At 37.7% G+C, this 12,375-nt stretch overlaps 1 protein-coding gene across 3 annotated transcripts in view; it reads right to left on the minus strand.

Moving 5' to 3' along the window:
• The window catches only part of NFIA (nuclear factor I/A), a 522,110-nt gene that overhangs the window by 105,629 nt on the left and 404,106 nt on the right, over positions 1-12,375 (minus strand). For all 3 annotated transcript variants that reach the window (XM_006879776.1, XM_006879778.1, XM_006879777.1), the window contains exon 7: positions 5,787-5,915. In XM_006879776.1, the coding sequence (XP_006879838.1) occupies positions 5,787-5,915 (129 nt within the window). The remainder of the gene's footprint in view (positions 1-5,786; positions 5,916-12,375) is intronic.

The raw sequence follows: 12,375 nt of genomic DNA on the forward strand, positions 1-12,375 counted from the left end.
ATTCTACTAGAAAAAAAAAAGAAAGATAGTCATAGTAACTGATCTTCTTCATCAGTGTATGGATATTATTCTATCATTGAAGTGTTGTATTTCAGGATAATCTTTATGCATTCTTTTGGACACTGAATACAGTGCTATTTGTCATGCCTGGCATAGAAGAACATAGGATGATCTGAGAGAAAATGGCCAAGAGCCAATGCAAGTTCCTTTTAGCTCACTAATTGTCATTAATCAATATTTAAATGTTCTATTTCACTTCTCATGGCTTGCATTTTTTCCTAGATTTGTACTTCATACATTTCCACTCCACATGCCAATTAGTAATGACGTGCGCAACTGTTTTCTTCTTATTTTGAGTCTTGCCATTTCAGCAAATGGAGACCTTGAAAGCTTTACTCCATTCGTGTTATTTAAGTTAACTCTGAGGAAACTACTCTCCCCAGTAGTATTTTGAGTGCCTTCCAATCTGAGGGAGCTTGCCTTCTGGCACTCTATCAGCTAATGCTCTGTTGCTATCCAGTTTTCAATGGCTAATATCTTCAGAAAAGATTACTGGGTCATTCTTCCCACTTTGGGACAATGAAAGTAATGTTGTTCCGCCTAAATTTGTCATTCCTGACACAGCAAACCATAGGATTATCTGATAGAAAATGGCCAATGGCCCATATGAGTTCCTTTCAGCTCACCAATGTCCAGGATATCAATCTTTAAGTGTTCCATTTCACTTTTCATGGCTTGCAATTTTTCTAGTCTGGAAACTCTCAGTCTTACTTTGGAAACTCTGCTGACACCTATGCTCCATAGGTAACGTATTGGTATTTCAAATACTAATCGCATTGCTCCAGTATTACAGAGACACACAAGCCACAACAATACAACAAACTAACAAATGAATGGTAATGTACTTAACTATTTACACAACATTGTCTCTTTTCAAGAGGCAATACTCAAGACTACTTGTCTTTTGAGAAGGTGGTCACCAAATTTGCAAATATAGCTTTTGTTTATAATAAAAGAAACTAGAGCCATTATTTTCTTAGTTATCTGCACTTGCTTTCCATAGCTCGGTTAAGGTATCACTTTCGATTTAGGCACTGAGATACTTCACACAGACACTGATTGTTCAGGACTCTTTCTATGTGAAATTTTAGGCAAGGTAGCAGAAATCTTGCTGAGCTGTATCTATGAGAAAGAGTGCAATAAATAGCATCCCCTCACCTTAACCCTCATCCCAGAAACAGGTAACAGGATGCATTTTTTTCCCTTCCGCCAAGGCCTCTTCTCTTTAAAGTTTGACTTTCCATCTGACTTCTCAGATGATTTATTGTTTCACGTTATGGCAAGTCCACACACTAAAAAGAGCTGCAGAGGCTGGATTCTCCTTTAGGTCCACATCTCCTAACCACCCCACCCTGATGTTTTTGGTTAGACGCTTCCTCCACTAATGTGGCCTTAACTTCCGAAATACTAACTCCTAGTTCTGGATATGAAGTGATTTTAAGCATTCGTTTTCAAGCGTCCTAAAGAAGACTGAAAAGATGTATTGTACCTTTAGTAAGTGCTTCTTAAATGAGAGGTTGAACATAAATCTTTTACATATGCTTTGCTGTTGTGTACTGTTGAGTCAGAACCTAATCACATGGTGGGAGACTGCCCATCTTTCTCCTGCAGAACAGCTGGTGGCCTCAAAGCACATGCCTTTGAGATTGCAGCTCAGCTTCTTGCCACTAGGCTATCAGAGCTCCCTCGGGACAGTGGTGAGGACTCTTATTAGTAATTATAATATCATGATTCTTTGCAAAGAGACAGAATGCAAAAGATTCATCACAGCTACTACAACCCCTCTCAACAAATCACTAAGAGAGCTGAGAAGCAGTAAACATGGACCTGAGCAAACTTTGAGAAAAGAGAACCAAGGATATTAGGAATCATTTTGAATTCTGGTGAAAATAAAGAATCACTGGTATTCCATGATTTAAACTAGATAGCTTTCTCTTTTCCTCATAAAAAGGTTTATAAATATAAATAGGAGCAAGAGATCAGAATACACAAGCTCGGTTTAGAAGAGGTCATGGCACTAGAGATGTTACTGCCAATGTCAGATGGATCTTGGCAGAAAGTAAAGAGTACCAGAGGAATGTCTATCTGTGTTTCATTGATTTTGCAAAGGCATTTGAGTGTATGGAACACAACAAATTGTGGCTAGCCTTGAGGAGAATGGAAATCCCAGAACACTTGACTGTGCTCATGCAAAACCTATACTTGAACCAGGAACCAGTTCTCAGAACAGAGCAGGGAAACACTGCATGGTTCAAAATCAAGAAAGGAGTACGTCAGGGATGCATTCTGTCTCCATATGTTTTCAACCTCTATGCAGAACAGATCATTCTGAAATTGAAATAAAAAAACAAACTGCATTGGGAAAATCTGCTGTCAGTGACCTCTCCAGAGTACTGAATAGCAACGATGTTAGTCTAGAGACTAAAGCGTGCCTAATCCAGGCCAGATCATTTGGGAAGCAGGGCTTTAAGAGGAGGAATGTAGTGTCAGGATTGGAAATAGACTCATCAACAACCTACGTTATGCAGATGACACAACCATGCTTGCTGAAACTGAGGAGGACCTGAAGTGCTTGCTGCAGAAAGTCAAGGACTGTAGTCTTCAATATGGACTGAAGTGACTGAAGTTCAACATCAAGAAGACAAAGATTCTTACCACTGGGCCAATTGGCAGCACCACGATAAATGGAGAAGAGATTGAGGCTGTTAACAATTACAGCTTGCTTGGCTCCATAATCAACACTCTTGGCACCAGCAGTCAGGAGATCAAAAGACTAAAACTGCACTGGGAAAATCTGCTGTCAGGGATTTCTCTAGAGTAGTGAAAAGCAGCAATGTTAGTCTAGAGATTAAGATGTACCTAATCTAGGCCATGGCCTTTTCTATTACATGCTATGCTTCACAGCTGGACAATGACTAAGATTGACAGAAGAAGAATCAATGCCTTAGAATTGTGGTGCTAGGAAAGAGTCTTGAGCATAACATGGACTACCAAGAAAACAAATACATCTGTCTTGAAGAGGGTGAAACCAAGTTTCTCTTTGGAGGCTAGGATTTTGAAGTTCCATCTCACATACTTAGGACATGTGGCTAGGAGAGAACAGTCCCTGGAGAAAGACATCATGCCCAGAATGGTGGAGGGACAGTGCAGGAGAGGAAGACCCAGATGAGATGGATTGACACAGTGACTAGGGCAGTGGGAGTTAGTGTGTTGGAATTAGTGAGACTAGCTAAGGACAGGGCAAGGTTCAGAGCTGCTGTACAACAACATGGCCTAAGTAGGTCCCTTCTGACTTACCCCACTGTGATTCATTTTTAGCAAACACACTTGGCTGTCTAGGACAAAGCAGCTCTTCACGATAGTCCCCAAGGGTTGCACTATAATTCTAAGGTAAGACGCATAGTAGGTACTCAATATTTAATGAGTACATGTTTCTACAGGCACATTGTCTATGCTTTTTAAAGTATACTCACATACATTGTTTTACTGTAGTTTCTGAATAAGAATATGAGACTGAGGGGAGAAAAGTTCATTTATCAGAACTGGCTGCATTTAACTTATGACAATATTAAAAATATAGAAGACAAAAAGCAAAATAGGCTAGTACTTTGTTCTTTCCAGTCCTTTCTATCTTGTTATATATGAACCTCTCCTTTGTCTGGGATGTCTTCCATGCTTCTAAGCATCTTTTGAGACTTGACTTCAAGACTTGACTGCACTTTGAAATCTCTTTATGTAGTACAAAGTGATCAAAAATAATACACTACACATAATCTTCTAAATACTTATTCGCTTATATGCCTCCCTCCTACATACTTGATGAGGAGAGGGAGTACTGATCCCCCCCCACACCCCCCTCTCTCTCTTTCCTTCTGTCATAATCAGTTGCTATTGGGAAAATTTGGATTCATAATGGTCTCATGTATGTCAGAGTAGAACTGTGTACACATCATAGGCTTTCAATTACTGGTTTTTGGGGAAAACATCGCCAGACCTTTCTTCTGAAGTGCCTCATAGCATAAACCTCCAATCTATCAATCAACAGCTGAGCACATTAACCATATGCATCACTCAAAGATTCTCATATAGTGACTGACAGTAAAAATCCTTATTGACTGAATGACTCTTCATTCATACATTTATGAGCTTCACTCCTACTTCTGAACTCCTAGAGAAACTTTTGCTCTTACAAGGCAATTAGCCTATGGTCATAAGAATAAGAAAAAGATGTTTTATCTCCTTGATTGCTTGTATTTCTCACTAAAAGTGTTACATATACTCTACTAGAGTTTAGACGTTCAATGTGCGCTGACTATGGCATATGACTATGTAATCTCATTCAAAAATGAGATTATATAATTCAATTTAGAGGCAGGTTTAAAGTAAAAACATATGTATGGTAAACATCTCTGATTATGCCATATATACACCCATGCAAGTAAAATGCTGTCAAATCTTCAGAAAGTTCCCAGTGATCACAGGATATTTAAAGGAGCAAGGAAATTCCAATAATTGTAAATATAGAAATGGCTTTTCACAATAGTCAAATCCTTACTTTAATGTGCTCTCTCTACATGTGCATTAACCCACCCACTCAAATGCCTTCTTTTCCCAAGATGCACATGGAGTGTTTGTAAAGAGATTCAGATTTGTGGGGCTAACATAGAGATTAATGCAAGAAATATCAGTTTCCCCAGATGTAAGTCACAGTAGACAAGAGACTATAATTTTCTAGGATATTTTATGATACCAGCTGGTAGATCACAGACCTACCTAAACAAAACTCTGATGGAAGAAAGCAAACGTGGTTACAATTATTCATACTCCTACTGTGAGAGTTTCATAAACAAACTAATAAATATTTTCATCTTGTAATAAGATCAAGTTAAGTGATTTGCTGACATTCTCTTGAGGTTTAAAGCTTGTCTTTAATGTGAAATACAAATAATATTTCTTGTGGACACATTTTAATAATAAACTTAAAAGCACACGAGGCAAAAATAATGAAAACACTGCAATGAGAACCAGACAAACTATCTACCACTTCAAAAGGAATGGGTGAAGACTGCTCGTCAACACCCTGATACAAACAACCTCAACACAAAATGCCACATATTGAAATCAGGTTTCATGGATAGAGATTCTGTAGGGATAAGAGATTGAAAATCAGCTATTCCTTGAAAATAGGTAAGTTACCATACAAAAAGATATTTACCTAAAACGCACATCCATGTACACACAGATAAACTGAGACAGATTATATTTGGGTTCAATTCAAATACTTCCAACCTTTATGCAAAACTCCACTGGTAAAGAAATAGCCTTAGTCCCTTTTTGTATTAGGAAATGATCCATAATGTTTGCTATATTATCAGTTGTTTTCAAGTAAATTTCAACCCATGACAATCCCCTGCCTGTCATAGTAGGACTATGATCCTAACGTGATCTCATTGGATGAGTATTCATAAATAGATAGCTGGTCCTTTCTCTGAGGCTCCTCTGGGTGGAGTAAAGCCTCTAAACATATTGTTGAGCAGTCCAGGGCATGAATTGCTTGCACTATCCAGGGATGCGATCAAATGTCCTGGCTTCCTAAGTATTTCCAAGCTGTTCCCTAAGGTAAGAAATTGGAACACTCAATGTCTCTAGGAGCATTCTTGGGGGAGGAGTCCTCAAAGTCTCTCATTCTGCTACACTGGTCTGAATGCCATTGTATAGAGGCTCACCTCTGGGTCCTGTGATGACAGGTCTGTGATGCTGTGTGAATGCCGTTCCCAAGGAGGAAGTCTGTGAAGGTGAGGGGCTGCTGAAACCAGACTTCTCTGACTTCTTCAATGTGGTTGGAGATGGCATTCCTGGCAAAAAGAATTGATTGACAAGCCCAGTTAAAATTAAGAAACAACGGCTCGAGAAACCTAAAATGATAAAAATTGGATAATTAAATTAAAAACTGGTTATTTAAAAAATAATAATTTCTCTGGGAGAGGAATTTTTTTTTTTTTAAAAAATGTATACTACAACAAACAGGTGACATAAAGGTCCCAAGTTAAGTTAGTGAATTTAAATGTATTCTATTAAGCACAGACCATCTGGGGAGCTATTGATAGTTTCTAATTATAAAAAGGTCTCTCTCTCTTTTTTTTTCAGTGCCTTAGGGAAATTATTTTCTGTATCCATGAATTCCATGACTTCCCACACTCTCTAATAGGTTACATAAGCACACAAACACCCTACATGCAACCATTCACTTCTGCCAGCTAAACTGGTTTGACTCCCAAATATTTTCTCCATGCTTTAAATAATTATAAATACATAAATTCAACAATGGTAACCCAGTTATTCTGTCAATGGATTACTTGGAAAAGAAAACAATTTTAAAAATGAAAATGTTCGACTACTGGGAATAAGTTAAATGAATTTGTATAACCAATGGAAATAATACCAGAGAAGAATAATACCAATTTAAGCAGGGCAGGGGGGAACCCACTACAATTGCAAAATATGATGTTATTCTAAAATGCCATTTCTTTCTATGCACTGGGAACAAACTGGAAGGAAATATGCATAAATAAACTGTCAAGAGTAGTTCTCTGTATTCCATTGAATTAAGTGATTTTTTTCTTGTATTTTCTATGATGAACATAGCTTGTTTTTATGCTATGGAAAGAAAAATAAAATACCTTTTTTCAAAAACAGTGGTTTTACTATGGTGTTTTCAGGTTCCCCCAACAATATTAGCATGGGAAATGCTTTAAGTGGACAATAGTGAGGAAACAGTCAATTGTAATGACTGGATTTGTTAATGTTCTCAGTAGCCACCCTTACACACCTGGAGGCATCTACCAGCTTTGTACAATGCCAATGAAAAACTGGATATTATGATAAGAAAGGGAATTACTCTCAGTGCACATACATGTCACCAGGCAAGCCTGAGCTCCTTTAAGTTTGTGGCACAAAATTAGTCTTCATTGACGACTAAGGAATCCTATCTCGTTTTACTCATCCACTCATAATTCTGTTATATCTATGATAAGAGGATCATTTGGGTGAAAGATATGACTAACAGATAATAATGATACTAGCATGTAATGCCTATTAAACAGTTGCTAGCTATGCCGAGCACTTTGTAAGTATTGGTTTGTAAAGAAATACAGTTAGTTTGATCTACAAATAACAAAATGGTCATTATTTCTAATCTCAGATTTGCCTACCAAGATTCTTTAACTTGACCCTGAAGTCTGACTTCAGATTCTAGAAGATAAGAGCCCATATCTGGTTAGCCTCCTTTCTGTCACCTTCACAGAGTATTGAACCCAAGTATATAAAATGATAAAAACAAACAAAAAAGCCCACTCAAGCCCAGGGCCACTGAGCTGATTCCAACTCATAGTGACTCTGCTTTGGGTTTACAAATCCATAAATCTTAACAGTAATAGGCCACCCATCTTCCTTTTGGGGAGCAACCAGTGTATTCCAACTTCTGGAGACATGTGGCCTTTGGTTAGCAGTACAACATACTATGAACTGTGCCATCAGTGCTCCTTACAGCACACAGACAGTTGATGTTATTATGTACTGTTATCACCTACAGCTGCTCCACTAGTGGGTTTTCAGAGGCTGTAAATCACATGGAAAAAAGGCTTTCCAGGTTTCCAGGCCTATCCTGCTTGAATCTAAGAGGCTGAGCAAGGGATGGTGGTGTCAAAAGACTGACCAAAAAAGGCCAGGTGCTGACTGTGGACTACACTATCAATTACTCATGTGCAAGTGCAAACTGAGGCCGAAGAAAATGAAAACAAGTCAGTGAGAAACTAAACATGATCTTAAGTCTATTCCATCTGCATTTAAGAAGAGATTTGATGGAAACGAGTTGTGGGATGACATTAAGGATATCATAAATGAAGAGAGTAAAAGGTCTTTACTAAGACAGAGACAGAGGAGAAAGAAAAAACCAAAATGGAAGTCAGACAAGACTCTGAAAATTGAATTAGAGTTTTGAAAAGCCAAAACAAAAAGAAGAAATGCTGGAGATAAACAGAAAATGTCAAAGGGCATATTAAGAAGACAAAGCAAAGTGTTATAATGGAATGTGCAGATAACCGAAATTGGAGAATAAAAAGGAAATAACTCGCTCGTTATTTCTAAATTTGAAAGAACTGAAAAACATATTGAAGTTTTGAGTTTGAATATTGAGACATGCTATGGGAAAAGTCTTGAATGATCTAGGAAGCATCAAAAGAAGATGGAAGAAACACACAAAGTCACTGAACCAAAAAGAATTTTCCAACACTGCACTGAGATATTGGCAAAAAAATAAGGCCCCAGGAATTGAGGGAATACCAATTGACATGTTTTAAGAGACGCAGCCTTAGATCTGCTCACTAGGAAATTTGGAGGACGGCTGCCTGGCTGGCTGACTGGAAGAGATACTATTCTCAAGATAGGTGATTCAATAGAATGTAGAAAGTATTGATTAACATCACATGCAAGCAAAATATTGCTGAAGATCATTACAAAATGGCTAGAATGGTACATCAGCAGAAAACTGCTAGAAGTTTAAGCCAGGTTCGAAGAGGCTGTGGCACTAGGGATATCATTGTTGATGTTGGATGGATCCTGGATAAAAGCAGAGAACACCAGAAAAATGTTTATTTATACTTTACTTATGAATGAAAAGGCATTTGACTGTGTGGACCCTGACAAATTATGGCTAACATTGAGAAGAATGGAACTCCCAGAACACTTCATTGTGTTCATGCAAAACTTATATAAGAAAGGTGTGCTTGAGGGTTGCATTTTTCCTCTTCATATCAATTCAAACTGTATACTGAGCAAATTATTCAAGAAACTGGACTCTACTGGAGGGAGACTCATCAAGAATCTATGTTATGCAGATGACAAAACCTTGCCGGCTAAAAGTGAGGCAGACCAGAAGCGCTTGCTGGAAAAGATCAAAGAATATAGCCTTCAATATGGATCTCAACAGAGAGAAAACAAAACTCCTCACCTCTGGATATGTAGGCAACATCATGAGAGATGGATTAAAGATTAACTGTCAACAACTTCTACCTGGATCCATAATCTACACTGTTGGTGTTAGCAGTCAGGAGATCAGGAGACATACTGCATTGGAAAAGTCTGTTTTCAGGGACCTCTCCAAATTATTGAGGAGTAATGATACCAGTTTGAAGACTAAGGTACATCTGAGAGCTGGATAATGAATAAAGATAATAGAAGAATTGATGCCTTTGAGCTTCGGTGCTGGATGAGAGTTCTGAGTTTCCCTTGAACTGCCAAAAGAGTGAGCAGATAGATATGTCTTGGAGAAGGTGTAGCCAGCATGTTCCCTGGAGGTAAAGATGGCATACTGTGGGCACCTTGCTGGGAGAGGCTATTTCTTGGAGAGGGACATTATTCCTGGAAAGGCAGAGCATAAGAGAAAGATAGGTAGACTGTAAACCAGATGGATTAACGCAGTGACTGCAGCAATGGGCTCCAGTGAGCCACGGATGAGGATGGTGGCAGAGGATAGGACAGGGTTTAGATCTGTTGTTCACAGGGTTGCTGTGAGTCATACTGGACATGATGGAACCTAACAATGGCAGCCAACAAAATTACATGGGAGAGTGCTCATTGTTTTCCTGCAGTAGCTGATAGATTCAAACTGCATGCCTTCAGGTTGCAGGGCAATTCCTTACTGTGAAGCCAGTCTGAGCTCCTTACCAACCCTTACCATCAAAGCTCCTTAAGAACACCTAAGTATTCTCTAGAGATGTTTACATTATATGTAGAGGTTTTGACTCTATTCATGACTTTACTCATGAATTCTTGGAGATACAAACTTTGATACTTTGAGTCCAGGAGAGGAACAGGTGACACTATGGCAAACATGTCAAACATAGTAAGCATAACCAGAAGTGCTATGTGATTTCATATTAACTGGAAATGTCTGACTCAGATCAATGTTTAGGTGATTTAAATTAAAAACAAACTCCCTGAGTTAAAGGCCTTAAATGCTATTTGCTTGTTTACTGAATTTGTAGCCAAAGGCACACTATACCAATGTTTTATAACAGTTAGGATGAATTGGGGTTTGGGGTTAACATGCATTATCAGTAAGATCAACCTCGAAGGGATAGGACTGTGTCGAGTGTGTCCGAAATATTAATAGTTTAGAGTTGTTGTTGTTGTTGATGATGTTATGTGCCATCGAGTTGCCAGTGACTCATAGAGACTTTAGGTGCATCAACTCTGAAGCCTGCCCTGTCCTGAGCCCATCTCACTGACACAGACACACCTACCCCCATTACCCCTGTTACTGTCTCAATCCTTCTCATTCAGGGTCTACCTCTCCCTTCACTGTCCCTTAGAGAGGAAAGTTCAAATAATAAAGGAGCAAAGAGTAACCAAAAGCTAAACAAACATCCCAATTTATTCAAACATCTTTTGTGCAAAACATTGTTTAGACTGCCAATCAGTTCACTGATCTAAATTCAGTCAAACGCCTGAATTATGTAGCATGAATCAGAAATAATGCAGAAAATGAAAATGTCAAAATTCTTAAGATGCCACTTTCCCCCCCTCAGGTAGTGGAATAACTTATGAAATTTAGTGTTTAATTTAACCTTATTAGAGAAAGCAAAAACAGGTGTAGTGAGGAAAATTGTATATTGAAAAATTCTCAATGCTGCAGAAATATTCGTATGACTTAAACTGAGTATTTACTCTTATTAAAAGGAAGTAAAAGGTAGGCAGTGACAAGAATCGAGAACATACGATTGCTGTCTGAGTTCAAAGCAGCAAAATAAAAATTCTCTTTGAAAGGGTTAATGAAGGAAGAAATATTGTCTGTATACAAGAAGACAAACTATATATAATCTTCTAAATATATCACAGTCAAGTAGCATGTCTGGCTATGAATCTCAAAATTATGGTTTTTAATATTTAAAGACTGGTATTGAGTATATTTCCTTGTTAAATACTTTAATATTTTCACTATATGCATAATGTATGTCTTGGTTAATTTGCTTTATATTCTTAATTGAACAGATGAAATTTCAAAATAGTAGCAAGTGGTTTTATGTTGAAATGATAGATTGTTAACCTTGGCTTATAAAATTGGGCTTCTCAACTAACAGACAATCACTGTATGGATTAATGATTGGCTACATTTCTCTTAATGCTGTAAACTTGACCTTCAGCAAATTTTAGTTTTTTTTAAAATTTAGATGCATTTTTAAAATTACAGATAATGTAATGCTATATTTTCTGTAGCTAATTATAAATACTACTTGAAAGGCAATATAGAAAAAATTAAGATTTATATAGAGTTAATTTTCTGCTGGCAGCAATCTATCATAATATTGTTTAAACAGGATATTTCGGAGCTCTGGTGGCTTAATGGTAAGGAACTGACAAACCCAAAGGTACACAGTTCAAATTCACCAACTGCTCTGTTGGAGAAGGATGGGCAATCTCCTCTCATGCAATTAATTACCTCTCTCTGTAAACCCACTGGAGGATCAGCTAGTTATTTTTTAAGAAAAAGAAAAAAATAAACAGGATATTTCATTTTTACAATTGCTGGGAAAACTTTTGGAGTGATAAAAAGAGGAAAATTTTAAGAACATTTTTTGAGTGGTCATTGGTACTAGACTTATATATTTTTTTAAATTTCCCTTCACTTTGTGCTGTTCCTAATCTGAATCCTTCCCAAATGTGTTAAGTAGGCAAAGGCAATCAAAATGAAAATTTAGTCATTTAGTGAATTTGATACGTAGAGATATTAGTGAGTGTGAAGAACAATAGATAAACTCTGCAAGTAACCAGTCAAAAAATGGTTTTCAAAAAGATCTAGAATGGCCTTCAAGGCTCCCTTCCTCTAGCACACATTGCTGTTAGGAACTGTGAAGTGGTTCTGACTCACACTGTTGTTGTTAAGTACCAAGTTGATGCATAGAAACTCAGTGTGTAACTGTTCTCCTTGCTCTATCCTGCATCATCCAACTCACAGTGAATCTATATAATACAGGATAAAGCACTGCCTGATCCTGTCTCTTCTGCACAATCATTAATGTATTTAAGCTCAATTGTTGCATCTACCATGTCAATCCATCTCCTTGAGGATCGTCTTCTTTTTTGTTGACCTCTATTTTAACCTAGTATGATATCCTTTCCCAGGGATTGGTTTCTTCCAATAATATGTCCAAAGTACATGAGCTGGAGTCTCACCGTCTTCACTGTTAAAGAGCCTATCTTGTATAATCTTCTTCCCTTGCATGTGGGCAATGCGTGTGGATATGACAGATGCCATTG

Source organism: Elephantulus edwardii, unplaced genomic scaffold (genome assembly GCF_000299155.1).
Source record: "Elephantulus edwardii isolate Elephantulus edwardi_28Jun2011 unplaced genomic scaffold, EleEdw1.0 scaffold00005, whole genome shotgun sequence".
NCBI lineage: Eukaryota > Metazoa > Chordata > Mammalia > Macroscelidea > Macroscelididae > Elephantulus > Elephantulus edwardii.